The sequence below is a fragment of the Panthera tigris genome, chromosome B3, assembly GCF_018350195.1.
Source record: "Panthera tigris isolate Pti1 chromosome B3, P.tigris_Pti1_mat1.1, whole genome shotgun sequence".
Lineage (NCBI taxonomy): Eukaryota > Metazoa > Chordata > Mammalia > Carnivora > Felidae > Panthera > Panthera tigris.
In genome coordinates this window covers 47,389,284-47,408,232 of record NC_056665.1, presented here as the reverse complement: position 1 = coordinate 47,408,232, position 18,949 = coordinate 47,389,284, and the positions used below count along the sequence as shown (strand labels likewise).

Below are 18,949 nucleotides of genomic sequence, written 5' to 3'. Positions count from 1 at the left end.
ATCATTCAATAGAGTATTTTTATTAGGTAGAGACAAAAATAAATGCATGTACCTATTAGTGGTTATAGAAGAAATGGTAGACATGGTCAGTATTCTTAGGAAATGTGGAGATGACACATGTCTGAGACACTCATAGGGAAGTAAGAGCATTTGTGGCATGTACTTCAAACCTCTTCACTTTTGTTAGTCCTGGTTTCTGCGTTGTTGACCTACTGCTCACCTCTGCAGAACATAACACACAACTGAACAGATAAAAGCATCATCATGATGTGAATAACACTTTCATTTTTAGAAATATGTGAAAAGTGGTGATAGAGGTTAAGGCACCAGAGATTGAAAGGAGTGATTAAGATCTCAAATGGTTTAGATCTGGGCAAGAGGTATAGTTAATGAGTTTTTTCCCCGCCCTCCCTTAGTTTTTATCCTTTCCTACAAACAAATGTTATCTGTATTTGACATTGCAGCAGGGATAAAAGCCAGAGAATACCATGATTTTTGTTATTTACCACCATGTTAATGATTTATTCTAGTTTTAGATTCCCCCCCCCCCCGCCCCCTCTTTAGAAGGCAGTGGTCAAGAACACAGACCCTGGAGCCAGAGTACCTGGATATGAATTCCAGCTCTGCCACTTACTACCTGTATGATTCTGGACAACTTACTTAAATTCGCTTTACCTCAGTTTACTCGTTGGTGAATTGGGGATAATTACTTTATAAGGCTGTCATAAGGATTAAATGTATGTAAAACTATGGTTAAATTAGATAAATCTATATAAAGTGGTTAGATCAGTGTCTGGTACATAGTGACTGCTATGTAAGTGTTGAGTTTAATACTATGTATATCAGAATTTATTAACTAGATCTATATGTAATAATTTAAATGAATGAATACATTTGCAGATGTGCTGCATTCTAAGTGTAATGAATAAGAATTACTTGCTGATTCTGTCATGCTTAATATACTTCCTTTAGATTTGTAAAACACATAAAATCAATTTCCTTTCCCCTTCAGTTATCTGTTTCTTTCTTTGGGAAAGGAGAAGTCTTGTGACAAACTTAGATATAAAAGTTTTACTCTGTCCGGTATAATGCTTTTTACATCATGGATTTCTATAAGTATTTGCTGAATACTTGGGGAAGATTGGGGAAGAATTCTTAGATTTACTAGATTAATTGTGTTTGGAGATTGAGGAGAAAAGAATCAAAGTTGATTTATGGTGGTGAATCTAAAAGTCGATGGTGGTGGTATTAATGGTAAATAGGCCTCCTCTCTCCTATGCTTACAAAGTATTATCCTGATTGATGATACTACTTAGTAAAGCATTTAAGATCACCGACTCTGGAGAATTGTATTCTGTGACCTTGGATAAGTTACCAAGTCATTTTGAGCCTCAGAGTTCTCATCTCTAAAATTATGATAATTTTACACATACCTTGTAGGGTTTGAGTAAAGATGAAACCTGATAAAAGCTATGAAGTATTTCATTTCATTTATTTATTCAATAAATGAGAGCTGCTACTACTATAATTATCATCATTATTATCTCCAAATATCTAATATTTCATGTTCATTTTCATGGTCATATTTCCTGATGTACAAATTCCATTTCTAAAATGTTGTGTGATCATTTTAGTTGATGAAAATTCCAAGGGGCCCCTGTCATCTTGGTTTTCCTGCCCTTGTAGCTCTGTTACCCAACTTAGGCCAAGCTTTAAGTACTGAGGTATAATTGGGGTTTGCACCCTGGAGTTATGACAGGGCTCACAGGAAAGGGGAGAAGTCTTCTTGTTGACAGTATTTACTAAAAAACAGAGTTTTTGATTCCTCAGTTTAAAAAGTAAAAGATATCCTTTGCACTGCTGGTGGGAATGCAAGCTGGTGCAGGCACTCTGGAAAACAGTATGGAGATTCCCCCAAAAATTAAAAATAGAACTACCTTACAACCCAGCAATTTCACTACTAAGTATTTATCCAAAGGATACAGTTGTGCTGTTTCAAAGATGCACATGCACCCCAATGTTTTATAGCAGTGCTATCAACAATAGGCAAAGTATGGAAAGAGCCCAGATGTCCATTGACAGATGAATGGATAAAGGAGATGTGTGTATGTATATATATGTGTGTATATATATGTATACACACACACACACACACACACACACACACACACACACACAATGGAGTATTACTTGACAATCAAAAAGAATGAAATCTTGCCGTTTGCAACTACATGGATGGAACTAGAAGGTATTATGTTAAGCAAAATTAGCCAGTCAGAGAAAGACAAATATCAGATGCCTTCACTCATATGAGGAATTTAAGATACAAAACACATGAATATAAGGGAAGGGAAGCAAAAATAATACAACAACAAGGAGGAAAAAACAGAAGAGACTCTTAAGTACAGAGAACAAACTGAGGGTTGCTGGAGGCGTTGTGGGAAGGGGGATGGGCTAAATGAGTAAGGGGCATTAGGGAAGACACTTGTTGGGATGAGCACTGGGTGTAATACATAGGGGATGAATCCCTGAATCTACTCCTGAAGCCATTATAGCAATATGCTAACTATCTTAGATGTAAATTAATAAATAAGTAAATGAAAAAAAAAGTAAAAGAGATCAGTGGTAGGTAACCGCTAATAGTAATTATGTTTATAAGTACCAGCAGTGACCAGCAGTTGGCATTTTAATTTTGTGCATTTTTCAGGTACTGTATAATCTATTTTGGTAGTAATTTGGGGGGAGAGAAGCAATATTCAATTGCATAGAGTTTGAGTGCTTATTTTTCCCAATTGCTAAATTTCTACCGTGGTTTTCCCTTCTCTTTATAAATATGGTTTGCAGAGTGAAACAGTTGTGTCTGTATTGCTCTTCCTTTCCTTCCCATTTTGCAGCATCCTAGAATTTCAAAACTAGAAAGTTTGCTAGCTATTTATATCTATTCCTTTTATTTCATAGATGAGGAAACTGAGAGAGTTTGAGATTTGGCCAGGTTGAGATATGTGCTGTTGATTCAAAATACACACAAGATTTGGCTAGACAGTTTGCCTGGTTAATGATAGACTCTGGCCTAGAACTCAGATATACCAAATATTATACAGTTACCTTTTAACTCCTTTACCTTAGTGTTTCCCAAGTCAAAAAAGAACTAACTGTCTTAAATTTTTTGCCATATACCGAATGAAGGGGAGAAAAGAGGAGAAACGTGAAAAGAGGATCTGTAATTGATATTTCAAAAGAAGACACGGGACATGATAGAACAAAAAAGAAAGTTTGCTAGCCAGCATAGTATATTGTGAGGTAGACTAGCATAGAATTTAAGTGCTTGAACATTGAAATCAAGTTGTGTGGGTTCTATTTCTGGTGCTTCTTCTTCCTAGTTGTGTGACTCTGGGCAAATTATTTCTCTTTGCCTCAAACTTTTTTTCTTCTTCCTTTTTCCTTTGCCCATTGATAGAGGGAGGTGGTACTAATAATAACTACCTTGGTAAAGTTCCGGACTTAGGCCTATTCGTGGAGAAAGGGAAAACCAGTTATGTGGTAATGAGTTGGCTTTAAAATACTAGGTTTAGCAGCTGTTTATGATTCAGCACAAAATAATTTCAGACTTCTAATTAAGAAATAAATAGTATGTTTTGAGATCTTTCATTTTAATACATACTCTGACATCTGTACCTGTTATAATGAGGTAGAATGAAGGTTCATTTTATTAAAAAAACACCAGCAGTGGTCATTTCTCAGACGATTTGTCAGGAATACACATGGATGGCAGCCTGATGATCCAGGTCAGGTAGAAAATGAATACGAGAGTTGCTGTAGCCTTTTAAGGAGTTGCTCTAGTCTTCGAAGACTCATACTCAAAGCCATAGATTGGGTACTTTGGATAAGGGAAACAAAAAAAAGTAAAAATTCAACTGAAATAGACATACAGCTTGCAGATTCTGTAGAAACTAAAATGAGTCCATAAGGTTATCCGGATGAGTTTAATGATACCTGTCTAGCTACTCCTGGGCCATTCCCACCTGATGCAGCTAAAGAGATCTTTAATTTTGCTTAGTGCTCTCTTCTTAGCAGGTATTCATTATCTTTTCATTCATGTGGACGAGCTTGGCAAACAGCCGCTATATGGTTTGATGGATAACAAGTTGGAGATAAGACCCTCAGTTCCCCTCATGTGCTATCTATATATAATTCACAGAGGTCATTCTTACCCTAGGAAGGGTTATACTGGCTGGAGTTCTGGGAGAGCCTAAGGTATAGTTCATTTACATTTGACAGTAGAGGCCTTGGGAATATCTAGGGGTGGAGAGAACCTGTAGTTTTCTTCTCCCAGTAGAGCACAGTGGCATGAGAGCTACCCTTGTAAATAAGGATAATGATGTTGCCTCTCTGCTCTTAAGAAACTTGTTCTTACTCTGGTCCCCATTTTTAAGATGCTGAGATTTGTGAATGCATTCAGTTTATGCATCATTAAAAATGAATAGTCTTTTAGTTCATCTTAGAGTTCAGGAGCTATGGTTAGAAATACAGGTCATATTTATCTGAAGAGTTAATTATGAAACTTTAACTCTTTTCAGGCAGCAGTGAAGAAGGATTAGGCAGCAAATAGATAATTATCAAGTTAATTTCACTGATTACTGTGGGATTACAGGAGATGGAAAGATTACTTTGGGTCATCAGGAAAGAGTAAAGGGGAGGTGTTTGAGTAGGATATTATAGGACAGACAGTATTTGTATGAATAAGATTAGAAGGAAGACAACTTTCCAGAAATGTGGAATGATGGGACCACAAGTGTAGAAACCTCAAAATTACAAAATTCAGTAAAGAATAAATGATCTTGGAATCATAGGTAAATAGTGTGGTAAGGCAGCTAACTTTTCTGTTCAAGAAATGTAGTGTATCCTTTGGGGAGTAGAGAGCCAATTAAAAATAAATTTTTATGCAGGGAATGACACAACGGGTTTTATAAAGATCAGTATATTGTGGTATGAGGAATGGATCCAAAGTGAAAGAGTGAAGAGTACTAGGATGATCGGGTAAGATGTTATTACATAGACCTATTTGCAGTGAAATTAAACTTAGAGTAGGATGATAGGGTCAAGATCACAAAATAATTGAAAATGGAGAGATGTCTCAAAGGAGAAAAAAAACTGACACATTTGGTGACTGAGGAAGATTGAAAATCATACAGATTAACTCACCCCGCAGGATGATGACTCCTGAATTAAACTCCATGTGTTTTGTTCAGGCTTTGACAAGTTAGCTGTGGTTGTGTTCTACAACTACCAGATTGTTTGATTTTGATAAATAGTTTCCCTTATAAATGGAAAAGATATAGCTGTGTGAATAAAATACTTTTTACTCATTGTCCTCCTTTGACAGCTTTGATGGGTAATAAAGTTTAGTGTTACTTTTTCTTGTTTAGAGTAGATACTTGTCTAGATTATTTACGGTTTGCTAATGTTTTTATTTTTGAAGGGAAAAATGGTGTAGGTTTTATAGCTTCTGCGAGTTCAAATGCAATAATTAGAAAGGACACACAAATTTTGAAATAGTATTTTATGCCTCTTGATCTCAGGTACAAAACAGGAGATGAAGCAGTTAAATAGCAAAGCAAGACAGGAGGGACAGAGAATTAAAGTAAGTGTTTTCTATATATTGCATCTATGTTCCCATTAATCTCTGTTTTGTTATGTAACTGCTCCTTCTGAATGTTCTGAATGTGAAGAAAAACTATGGGTAAGAAAAGGGTGTAATTTAAAGTTAGGTTTAAATAAACCCATGAGGGAAAGTGTTGTTGGTTACTCTTTGTATTCAAAACATACAAACCTGCCTATAACTTGTAATCTTAGTTCTTAGATAAGGAAAAAATTGGGTTAGGATGATATAAGCTCCTTTAAATCTCTTGCTAGCAGATATTTAAAATGAAAGAAATCACACAGCTATTAGGTTGTCTATTTTTCCATTTCAAGCTAGGCAGATCTTCTGGGTTTTTGTTTTTGTTTTTGTTTTTCTTTCAATTTAGCCATTCTTCCAGGGACAGTGTCCATTCAGATGCTGTCACATAGCTTTGGAACCAGCCTTTGTCAGTTTCTTACCTCACTGTAAGTTTCACTTAACTTTGCATGCTTATGAAATTGCATCTTTATCAGGACCGATCCTTTACAATTCTCTCTTTTTTTTTTAATCTTCTCGTTGTTTAGTCTTTAGTAAAAGTCAAAACATTAATCTTTGAATATCTCTTATGTCCCTTTTTGTAAAATTGTTGAGGTTTTACTTCTGGCAGCTTTTTAAAATTATTTTTTTTATAGACTTACATATTTCTTATTCGTAAGAACAGGATGGAGGATAGATTCTGGCTGAATACCTTTCTAGGTCTACTTAGCCTATCTTAAAAAATTTTTTTCTTGAGTCCACACCCAAATGGCTGTGGGCTTGGGCTCAGTACCTTGAGATCAAGAGTCGTGCTCTCCACCAACTGAGCCAGCCAGGCACCCCAGCCTATTTTTATTAATAGCAATAATCATAACTAACATTTATGACAACATTGTTTAAAACCTTTCACATGTTCCCTATTTTAAGTTTTATATCAGCTTTTCAAGAAGGCATTTTAAATCCTGTCCATTTCAGAAGTGAGGAGATTGAAGTTCAGAGAAGGTGGATAAATTACCAGATATTAAACATGACTCTATATTACTGTCCCTTTCTACCATATCAAGTTGGCAAAGTATAAAAGAGACCCCAAAACAGTTGTTATTTCTCCTTGTCCAGGACTTTAATGAAAGATACTCTAGAAGTTGTAAGATGATTATACTGTCATTATTTCTTATAGAAATATTATTTACATTTTATACTTAAAAAAATATATAAGCCACAGAATAAATTAGGTAAATTTGCTTCCTGGTTTCACCACTATATTTGACCTTGGAAAAGATAAGATACTTCATTTCTGAGCCTCGGATTTCTCATCTGCAAAGAGATTTATCTTGTAACAAGTGCATGAAAATTAAATACAGGAAATTTTATAAATCATAATATCTGGAATTTATTAAGTAGTCTATAAGAGTTCCTCTTTTTACATCCAGTCTTACAAAAAATTATGCATCCATTCTGATACAAAACCATGTAGGAATTTTACAAGTCCCAGATGCTCCTTAGGCAGCAGTTTTGAATTCCTGGAGTATGTCTTGAACAAGATGAGGAACTTGTTGCAGGTTTTAAATGACCAACAAGAGGTTCTTATAAGTAAATTGTTCACAAAATTGAAATGATTGGAAAGGTTTATTGCATTATACATCTTGCTATTTAGAGATGATTGGGGGGGAAAATTGGGCAACCTAGATTTGACAGAATGTAGATTCTTCAGTTCCTCAAATTTGTTTGAAAGGATAGCTACTTCACAGGATGGTTAATGAGACCTCAGTGAGCTTATTTATATCAAAAGCTTAGCGTGATCAATTAATGTTAGTTCCTTTTGTGATATACTTTTGTCATATATTCTAATAACATTTTTATTTCGACAATAACAAACTTAGAGTGCTTTGCTTCAGTGTATTGAACTGATGCTTAATCCTTTATACTACCAAATGAAGTAATTATTTTAACGTGGTTTTATATCACAGTCATTGTGCTACTTTTTGCATGAAGTAGATAGACTCTCTTCTCGGTGTTTAATGTAAATTATTTGGTGATTAGCAAGAAGATATCAACTGTTCTTTACCAAATATTTTCTCTGCATCGGTGATACCATTACATCTTGTTGAGTTTATAGTTTTCTGAGCTCTTGCTCTGTAAATATTATTCTTGATTTCCCACTAACCTTACCTTACTCTCTTAGATCACTTTTAGTATCTTTCTTCCCAATTTGAAATTTTGTAGTCTTCTTTGGGCTTAAACTCTTCTTTCTGTGCTGTTCACATGGAATCCTTTTTTCTCTTAGTTCTTTCATTTATGCAGCATTTATTGAGATTTTACAATTTTCTGGTCACTGGAATTAGGTAAGCAAAACAAAAATGATCAGTCCATATTATCTGGAAAAAAGGAGTGTTCAGTCTCTTGAAAAACATCATAATACTATTGAATGATAAAAGTTATGATAATGATGGCCCAGGGAGAGTAGAAGCAGAGAAATAGAAGCAACACTTGGTTATGAAACCTCTAGGGCAAATCAATTGAAAATGGTAATCTGTTGTAAAATACAAAGAACAAAGGACTTAAGCCTGGAGACTTCTCCCATTAGACAAGCATACTTGGTCAAAAGAGTTACTTATTCTGGACATTAGTTCCTAATATGTAAAGCAAAAATTTTCAACAAGATCATGGTTTCTCAAACTGTGCTTAATAGGATATTAATAAATGTGTAAAAACAGAGCTCCATAGTCCAATATATTTATGTATTATTGGGTTAAACAAAATTGGACTTCTTTGTTGTTAGATTTCTCAGTTTTTAATAAATTATTGCAAGTTATAAATCCTTAAGAAAGGAATAGAATATACTTTTTACAGTTTTTTCCCCACCGTAGAATCTTTCTGTATTACTTACAAATGAAGTTTGACTGCCAGTTAATAGTCTCAAGAAATAGTACATAAGATGACTTGTATGTTCAACCATTCATCTAGAGCTGTGACCCATTGTGACTTCATTTTGTATAAGGTGTGAAGTGAGGGTTGAAAGTGATTTTTTTTTTTTTTTTTTTTTTTTTTTTTTGCATAAAGCTATCCAGTTTTGGTACCACCATTTGTTGAAAAGATTATCTTCCCCCATTGAATTCTCTTGTTGTCTCTGTTAAAGTCAATTGACCATGTGTGTGAGAATCAATTTCTGAACTCTGTTCTGGTCTACTGATTTTTCAAAATCTTTACACCAATGCTGTACCATCTTGATTACCGTTCCTTTAAAATAAATCCTCCTATCAGATAGTGTTGTAAGCCCTCCAATCTTGTTATTTGTTTCCAAATTGTTTTATAAATCCTAGGCAGTTTGCATATAAATTGAAAATTTTTAAACCAGTATATCCGTTTCTACAATTTTTTTCTCAGATTTTGATTGTGTTGAATTTATAGATCATTTTAAGGAGAATTGATACCTTAACAAAGTAGGGTCTTCTGATCCATGAATATAGCATATCTCTCTCTTTAGTTCTTTAATTTCTTTAAGTAATGTGTTATAGTTTTCAGTGAACACATTTTACACATCTTTAGTTTCTCTTTCATAATTTTTAATGGTATTATAATTTTATTTCAATCTCTGGGTGTTCATATCTTGCGTAAGACTACAATACATTTTTGTATATTGATCTTGTATCCTGCACCTTGGTAAACTCACTAGCTGTGGTAGCTTTTTTTGTACATGCTGGAGGATTTTCTATTTGGATAGTATGTCATCCATGAATAATGAGAGTAACTTTTTCCTTTCCAATCTGGATTTCATTCCTCTTAATGAATTGGTTATGATTTCTGGTACAGTTTTTAATAGAAATAGAGTGGATAGCTTTGCCTTGTCCTTGATGTTGGGTAAACAGTCAGTGTTTCACCATTAAGTATGATGTTAGCTATAAGTTTCATTGATGTGATTTGTTAGATTGATGACATTCCCTTCTATTCCAAATATGTTGAGAGTATTTATCAAAAATGGATTTTGGGGGGCGCCTGGGTGGCTCAGTCGGTTAGGCGGCCGACCTCAGCTCAGGTCATGATCTCGCGGTCCGTGAGTTCGAGCCCCGCGTCGGGCTCTGGGCTGACAGCTCAGAGCCTGGAGCCTGTTTCGGATTCTGTGTCTCCCTCTCTCTGACCCTCCCCCATTCATGCTCTGTCTCTCTCTGTCTCAAAAATAAATAAACGTTAAAAAAAATGGATTTTGGATTATATGGAGTGTTTTTTCCACATTTGTTGAGAATATCTTGATTGTTACTCTGGGAATTATAGTAATTACTGTTTTAAATTCTTAACAAACTTTGCATTCCTGAGAGAAATAGCACTGCACTATGATATATTATGCCTTTTACATGTTCCTGAATTCAGTTTGCTAAAATGTTAAGAATTTTTATATACTTTGTAAGTGTTTATTTATTTATTTTGAGAGAAAGAGCTCATGAACAGGGGATGGGCAGAGGGAGAGGGAGAGAGAGAAAATCTCAAGCAGGCTGCTTGGTGTCAGCACAGAGCCCAATGCGGGGCTTGATCCCATGACCTCGTGACCTGAGCCAAAACGTAGAGTGACACTTAACCACTGAGCCACCCAGGCACCCCAAGAATTTTTATATTTGAGTAATACTGATCTGTAGGATTTTTTTTTCTTGTACTATCTTTGTCAGAATTTGGTATCATTATAATATTGGCCTCAAAAATGACAGGTATCTTTTGGAGGAATTTGTGTAGCATTGGTATTATTTCTTCTTAAATATTTGGTAGTTAAGATATGTGGGCCCAGAGTTTTCTTTTGGCAATGATTTTTAATTGCAATTTCAATTTTATGAATAAAGGGACTATTTAAGTTACTTATTTTTTCTTCAGTGAGCTTTATTTGTGTATTTTAGAAATATGTCCATTTGTCTACTTTATCAAATAGTTGAATTTATAGGCATAAAATTGTTCATAATATTTCTTTGTTATCTTTTAAATATTTGTATTAGTCATCTTTTGATCTATACACAAAGTACCACAAATTTAGTGGCTTAACATAGCACACATTTATTGTCTCAGCTTCTATTTATGACGATTTTGGCATAGCTTAGCTGGGTCCTCTGGTTCAGTCGCTTACAATGCTGTAAGCAAGATATTGGTCAGAACCGGGGTCCCATATGAAAGACCTGTTGGGGAACAATCTGCTTCCAAGCTCATATGTGTTTTGGCAGGCTCAGTTCTTCGATCTGTTGAACTGAAGGTCACAGTTCCCTGTTGGCTCTTGGCTTGAAACTGCCTCCGTAGGTATCTTGCCACCTGGGCCTTGTGGCAGCTTAGTTCATTGAAGATAGCAAGGGAGAAGGTCTGCTAGCAAGATAGAAGACACATTATGGAGCCTAATCATAGAAATGACATCACCTCACTTTTGCCACATTCTTTTGGTTAGAAGCAAATCAGTAGGCCAGCTCACACTTCTGGGGAATTGTTTATTTAGGGATGTCAATACTAGAAAACAGAGACCATCTTAGAGTCTATCTGGCACAATATTTGTAGAATCTGTAGTTAGAATCCCTACTTCATTCCTGATATGGGTAAATTGATTCCTCTTTTTTTTTTTTTTTTTTTTTTTTTTGATGAATATGGCTAGAGGCTTATTTTACTGATATTCTCAAAGAACTAGTTTTTTTGTTTCACTGATTTTCTCTGTTGTTTTTCTGTTTTCAATATGTTTGACTTCTATTATTCTTACCTTTATTTTGAATTTAATTTGCTCTTTGTTTTCTAGTTTCTTAAGGTGTAAGATGAGGTTGTTGATTTGAAGCCTTTTATCTTTTCTAACACATATTTAGTGCTATAAATTTTCCTCTGACTTTGGTGTTACCTGCGTCCTACAGTTTTTGCTATGTTGTGTTTTCATTTCATTCAGTTCAAAATACTTCATAATTTTCCTATTAATTTCTTCTTTGACTCATGGGTTACTTACAAGTGTATTGTTTAATTTTGAAATATTTGGGGATTCTTTAGTGGTATTTTTATTATTGATAATTAATTTCATTGTGATCACAGAACATGCAGTAGTCCTTTGTGTAGGTCCATTTTTTAGGTGGTGTTATTTTCTTACGATTCAAAAACATTTTTAACATTCCTCTTGTGAGGGTCTGGTGCTGATGAAGTTTTTCATTTTCTGTATTTTTGAAATATTCTTTATTATTTATTTATTTATTTATTTTTTGCTAGGTATAGAGTTCTGAGTGGAGATATCCCCCTCTTCCCTAACCCCCTCTGCAATCCTAGGATTCACTTTGTTTGTTTCCCCTGTCAGGGGTCAGTATCCTGCGCTGCCCATGTGCAATGTCTCAGAACTGCTGTTTAGTTTTTTGATTGTTTCAAGTGTGAGGGTTAATCTGGTCTCTGTTATTCTATCCTGTTTGGAAGTAGAAGTAGAAATGGAGTTTTCAGCTCACCTGATCTGATAAGCGCCATGGATTTGCTTTATAAGTGGAAACCCTAGGGCAGCAAATTCAGAGTGAATGGAGAAATGAAGACTGCACTATCAGATTTTTCTGCAGAAGACTGAAAGCTGGTTCAGTCAAGAAATCCTTGTAATTTTGACTATATTTGCTATTGTGTAGTTCCTTTCTATACTATCAACTGTCTCCAAATATTTGACTACTGATATTTTGTAATCAGAAGACAAAAATCTGTTCTTTAATAAAATTAAGTAACTGCCATCAGCTAGCTATGTGATGTTAGGCATGCCCCTTGAATTCTCTGAATCTTTTTCGTTTTCCTGTGAAATGAGCCCTCTATTTTATTCAGAGTGTTTACAAGGTTAAAACTATTTTTTACTACGAAAATACTCTTTGCCATTTCAGTCTTATTCTTTGTACTGTGGGGTTTCCAAATGTACCTGATAATATGCTGATGTCTTTGCCCTGAGTTCTTGTGTATTTAATTTCTCAGGTTTGGTTTCTAATATAGTAAATATCACTTGAGTCATAAACAAACATAAACAAAATTTTTTTGGGATTCTCAATATTTTTTTTAATGTGTATTTATTTTTGAGAGAAAGGGAGGGAGGGAGGGAGGGACAGGCTGAGAGAGGGAGACACAGAATCTGAAGCAGGCTCCAGGCTCTGAGCTGTCAGCACACAGCCTGACATAGGGCTCAAACTCAAAAACCTCAGGAGCATGACCTAAGCCAAAGTCGGATGCTTAACTGGCTGAGCCACCCAGGCGTCCCTCAATATTTTTTAAGACAAAATATTTTTCTACAACAGGTCCTGAGACTGAAGGGATTCTGAGAATTTGAAAATGGCTTGCCTAATGGAAATTATTCTCTTTTTAAGTGTATACTTTGTTGCCAGATTTCTTGGTACTGGAAATGAAAAATCTAGTGACTAACATGAACTCATCTGCTGTCATAGTTCCCATGTTTAAATCAGTTCTCTACCATTCTTGGAGTCTGAGAAAATTAAATTCTGTAAGACAAAATTTCCTCATTTTTGAGATAGGGAAAATATGATATCTATATAAAGATAGTTTAAATTAATTGATATACTACAAGAAAGCCTTTAACACAATGGTGGCACATAGAATGCATGCAATAAAAGTTAGCTGTGATGAACATGAAGCCACCAGAGTGTGTTTGTTGACATTTTTGTTTTCTGGTTATCAACATGTTTCATTATGCATTAGGGCATTTTTAGCAAATCTTAATGCTATTTCTTCTGCCTGCCTGAGAGTGCTCATTCAGCTTTGATGTTCTCATCTGAAGTTTTGCTGGTATATGTTACCATCTTCTATCCTTAGTCAGCCCAGGAGGTTTAACTTGGAAGTTGGCACACTGGCTTGAGCATCATTTAAAATGTTACTGGTCATGCCATCTTGCCCATTAGATTATTAGGGAGTCTGAGAATACTTCTCAAACCTTTGGAAGCTATACTGTGACATACCTTAGGCCCAGGCCTCATGCAAATTACTCAATTTATTAAAATATTTTTAGGTATTGTTTTTCTTTTCTAAATTGTGAACTCCTTGAAGTGAAAGACTTTTATTCATTCTTGTATCCAGGCACCTAGCATAGTGTCTGATAAATTATTGGCAGGAATACTTAGGTATGCATATGCATTGTCATACTTTCATATGCACAGTTTAATCTCTTTAATTTTGTAAGTAACTAGATTAAAATGATATGAAAGACAGGTAAAAGAGGTAGGCTGTAGGGAAGAGGAAGATGAGAAGGAAGTCTTCCAAGAGCAGGAAAGACAAAAGGAGAGGCGCTCACAGAAGTGTTGATAAACACACTTCATGGCATCTAGGTTAGAGATTGATAGTATATGCTGAAAACATAAGAACTCAAAGCAGAGAGCAGGAAAAAAAAAGAAAATCAAGTTCAGTTATAGCTGTATAAATAAAATCATCATATTTGATCAAGTAAATGATAATTCATTTTGTGCCACTGTTAGTCTTATTATTTAAGTGGTACATCTCCCAGTCTCTCTTAGGAGGTTTATAAAAAAAAAGACTGGTAATACTGTGAACTACTGTTGATTATCAAAGGAATTCTGGTCTCCTGATTTTCTAAGTATCTGAAAAGTTTGTATTATGTGCAAATATAGTTAACTAGTATCATATTTTTGTAAGTATCTGAAAATATAGTAAAACAGTATCAGTTTGGACTGCATGTCTCATTTACAGTATGATTTTACCTTTAAAGAAGTAACTCTTGTTATTTTTACTTTTATAATATTTTTTTAAATTTTTTTTAACGTTTATTTATTTTTGAGACAGACAGAGACAGAGCATGAACGGGGGAGGGTCAGAGAGAAGGAGACACAGAATCTGAAACAGGCTCCAGGCTCTGAGCTGTCAGCACAGAGCCCGACGTGGGGCTCGAACTTACGGACTGTGAAATCATGACCTGAGCCGAAGTCGGCCGCTTAACCGACTGAGCCACCCAGGCGCCCCCATTTTTACTTTTAATTGTGTATATTAGTATTCTTTTTTAAAGTGTTATTTATTTATTTATTTATTTATTTATTTATTTATTTATTTATTTATTTTTGTGAGAGAGCACGAACAGGGGAGGGGCAGAGAGACAAGGAAAAAGAGGATCCCAAGCAGGCTCCGTGCTGTCAGTGCAGAGCCTGACATTGGGTTCAATCCCACAACTGTGAGACCTTGATCTGAGTCAAAATCAAGAGTTAGGCACTTAACTGATAGAGCCACCTAGGTGCCCTGCCAAAAGTATTCTAATAAAGTAATACCACTTAATCTTGCCTTGCCAATTTCATTTAATTGGATAAGTAGAATGTACATACACACATCCGAGTGAAGTTTCCCTCTGATAATGGATCTGATATCTATTTGTGTGGTTGTTTACTAAATGAAGTTGCTGGTTTATGTTATCATATTGTATGAAGAATACTATCTTTGTATAATAGAATAGCCATGGAGTGAGATATGTCTCCTGAGAAGCATTCAAAAACCCTTTATGGACAGAACAATAGATTCTACTTCTCATACTTCCTCTAGGGTACATGGTTTTTAGAATAGAGAAAGGGTGAAACTACTTTTGTTACATTAATTTTTTTCTTCTTTTTTAATGAATTCACTTAATTTCGTTAAATATATGATATGAGTGAGCTAAGATATCTGGACACATGAATAACCACAAAAATCCTGCTTTTAGTGATTTTAAAAAGTTAGTTTGCCCATATTCAGATCTTGTATGTGTTCCTCAAACTGATAAGTGAGTACTCCCCCAGGAGTCATTCCTTAGCAGGATGTTGGAGTTATTCAGAGGCCTTCTGGGTTAGGCAGCTGATGGAGAAGGAGATAGCTTCATTTACTGATATGTAAAACAAAGTCTGCCAGCATGCAAAAATGAGTGATGGGTCTTCTGTTACAAAAGGACCATGAAAATGGGAGAGGTCATGTATTTAGAGTCTAATTCCATTGATGTTGTCAGCAATAAATGCTAACCAAAAAGAGAAAAGTTTGTTAAATACATCTTTGAAATATTATTAACATATTGATGGGAAGCAGTGATTCTAAAGCTGCACATGTGTCCTGTTTACAAATATAACTTTAAAATGCTTTCCTAAACTAAAAAAAATTAGAAGCTTTCTCAAATGTTAGTGCTTTGTCAAATTTAAAAATTCTAAAAGTTAAAAATGAGGAATTTTACAAAAACCAAGAAAAATTTGATGAACTCTTTCACTAACCTACTCATTTAATGTAGAAGTCTCAGGGCACCTGGGTGGCTCAGTCAGTTAAACATCTGACTTCAGCCCAGGTCATGATCTCATGGTTCATGAGTTTGAGCCTTGCATTGGGCTCTGCGCTCCCAGCTTGGAGCCTGCTTTGGATTCATTCATATTCTCTCTCTCTCACTCACTCTCTCTCTCTCTCTCTCTCTCTCTCTCTCTCTCTCCCCCTTTCCCTGTTCAAGTCTGTCTCTTTCTCAAAAATAAATAAACATTTTTAAAAATTTAATATACAAGTCTCTGCTAAGAGGATCATTTTTAGTTTTCAGAAGCCCATTTATCATTCATCTCTAAAAGTTAGGTTTTGTATAACAGATATAGTCACAGAGTAGTTGCACCTACCTCACTTATCTGATGGTGATGCTTTTCTGTTTGTTTGTTTGTTTGTTTTTTAAGAAAGTCCTAACATTTTAGCTGCTGAGAACTCTGCAAGAGAAACTATAAATCAGGAATCAGGAACACTGTCTTCCTCCAGTACTAGGTAGAAGTAAAGTTTTCTCTCTTTGGCAGAGTATCTATATGGCACCTGTGGTACTTTAGCTAGGTACCTACCAGGAATTCCAGAGATCCAGGAACTGAAGAAGGGCATAATGGGTCTTTTTCTTAAAAGTCCTTTTGCATTCATTTGCTATGCCTGGGTAGCTTCAGTTCTGCAGAGTAAGTAACCAATTCTCTAAGGAAGATGAGGTGCCTCCTCTGACACTTTCTCTGGGTGAGCCTCAGTTGAAGTTGGATTTAAGCTCTAACCCTAAAGATTCCTACCTCTGTAGGAGACACATATATTTGTTGCTGTTGTTGTTGCAATATTCGGTGCCATTCAGATAAAATGCCTTAGTTTGTTGAAACAGAGTTACATAGCCTTTCTCTAGAGTTTTTGCCCCATTTCCTTATAATTGGCATGTCATCATAAACTCCATCTTACATGGGGACACTCAGCTGCTGGTCCTGGCATATAAATTTGCTTCTAGGTTTGTTGGGGCCTCTGTTTACTTTTTCACCAGGAACTATCTCAGCATCATTTGAAGGTTGCTACAATTTATTCCCACTTTGGGCAAGGGGAGTATTCTATAAGAGGAATGAATGAATGTACTTGATATCCACTTACCAAAGGAAATTTTTCCATTTCCCATTTTGTTTGCTTTTTCTCCATCAGAATCCACAGGTTCACAAATTCTCAAAAGCTCTTATGACTGCCTCTGCTATTTCAAATACCACTTGCCTAGTTGGGTGTTAATTTTTTTTTGTTTTGTTGTTGTTGCATGTTCCAGGCTTAATTCCTTTATCACTTGTGAATTACTGTTTGAACACATACTTTTCATTTTGTGTGGCTCTAGCCTGTCATTGAGCCATTTAATTCACAATAATTCTAAGGAGGAACAGTTATTACTAGAGAGGCAACATTGCACGGTGGGCTCCGGAGTCAGACTGCTTGGGTTCAGACCCATTCTGCTACTTACTGTTGGATATCATGTGGATTATGTAAATTTTCTGCACACATTTTCTTATCCATGTAATGGGAATAGTAGTTCATGAGGTTGTGAGGATTAAGTGAGTAAAGCCTTTAACTCATGTTCTGGCAAATAGTATCATCAAATCTATGCTACTATGGTTGGCATAGGAAACCTTAAATTAGTTAGACTGAGTAAAAACTTCATGTGTATTCCTACAAGGAATCCCTGATCTTTCATCTGTGTCTTATTTACTTTTACCTTCAGGGAGATAAATCTAGGCCACGGATTTCCTACCCATATAAGCCAAGTTGTCAAAAGAACATTCTTTCACTGTTAAACTTTTAATTCAGGCTTACCCTTAAATATGAGTGGCTTTAGTTTAGGAGCAGGAAATGGCTGGTTCATGGTCAGTATCACCGTAGCTGACAAGAGAATTCAAAAGTATTGTCCTATGGATATTACTAGGATATACATTATTCTTTTAATCATGTCTGTTAGGCTTGTGGGGTCATAATCTAACAATCAACATCAGTCAACACTGTTACGTGGCTATAACAGCCTATTCGCTGAGCATCAAGACCTGATACTTGCAACAAACTAAAAATATTATTGTATTTCTGTCAAGTTTTGCTTGATCAACACCTGGAATAATGGATGCAGTTTTATTTATAGAACCTTAAGATAAACTAAGGAGCCTAGAGAAGAGTAACTCATTTAACAAATGTGGTCTTGAATATTTATTATAGCAAAGGACTGCCTTTTAACCCAGGACAGACTGTTTTAGATAAGAAAAAAACTATGTAATTGAACTAATAAGTAAACACAATAAGTAATTGCGATTCCTTTGCTTTTTGCCATCTGGGAAGTCCATCACAAATTACATACAACTTTTAAGTAGACTTGGGAAGCTTTCTTTCCATAAGTTAGGGCTGTCTATTAGAACTTCATGATTCAGTATAAAATTGGAGACTTTTTTCTTAAATGAACGTATTTCTATCCTACAGAACAGTTTGGTAAGGTCTAGTAAACTTGAAGGTGTGCATACTCCTAGAGAAAATTTCACATAAATTTCCATGTTATATGCTAAAGTGTTTATGGTAGCCTTATCTTTAATAGGGGGAAATGGGAAATCCAAATACCATTGAAAGGAGAATGGATAGATAAAGTGTGGTATGTTTATAAATTGAATATTATATAGTACCAGCATGTCTATACCAGTACTACATTTTTTCAGCATGTCAGTCTTACATATTGAATGTTAAGTGAGAAAGAAAAAAAGTATACTGTTTAGATAACATTTTAAAACATGCGGAATGGTGCTATATATTATTTCAGGAATATGCATATATAATAGAAGTATTAAGTAATGCCTGAAAGTGTTAAAAAGACAAATTTAGGGTATTGTTTACTTTGGAGGGGAATTTGAGGCAATTCCATAGGGGTTCAAACTATATTAGCAATGTTTTATTTGTTAAATTGTGGATACAAAGCTATTTGTTACATACATTTTTATATGTGTAAACTAGTTTAGAAACATTTAAAAATTGTAAGAAAATGTCCAAATTTTGTTGATTTTGCATCTCAGTTGAGATAACATAGGGATC

General features: G+C 35.1%; 1 protein-coding gene and 1 long non-coding RNA gene across 12 annotated transcripts in view; one reads left to right on the top strand and one right to left on the bottom strand.

Annotated features, from left to right (window-relative positions):
- TCF12 (transcription factor 12) overlaps window positions 1–18,949 on the top strand; it is a 375,236-nt gene that overhangs the window by 160,543 nt on the left and 195,744 nt on the right. The window contains exon 2 of one of the 11 annotated variants that reach the window (XM_042988788.1): window positions 5,580–5,641. The exons of the other annotated variants lie outside the window; for them this stretch is intronic. Coding sequence (XP_042844722.1) covers window positions 5,594–5,641 — 48 coding nt within the window. The 5' untranslated portion in view covers window positions 5,580–5,593. The remainder of the gene's footprint in view (window positions 1–5,579; window positions 5,642–18,949) is intronic. 11 annotated transcript variants of the gene reach the window in all.
- LOC122239466 lies at window positions 3,611–8,675 on the bottom strand. The gene is made up of 3 exons (XR_006218622.1): window positions 8,544–8,675; window positions 7,826–7,988; window positions 3,611–3,877 (listed from the first exon to the last, which is right to left on the bottom strand). It is a non-coding gene; the product is annotated as an uncharacterized LOC122239466 (long non-coding RNA).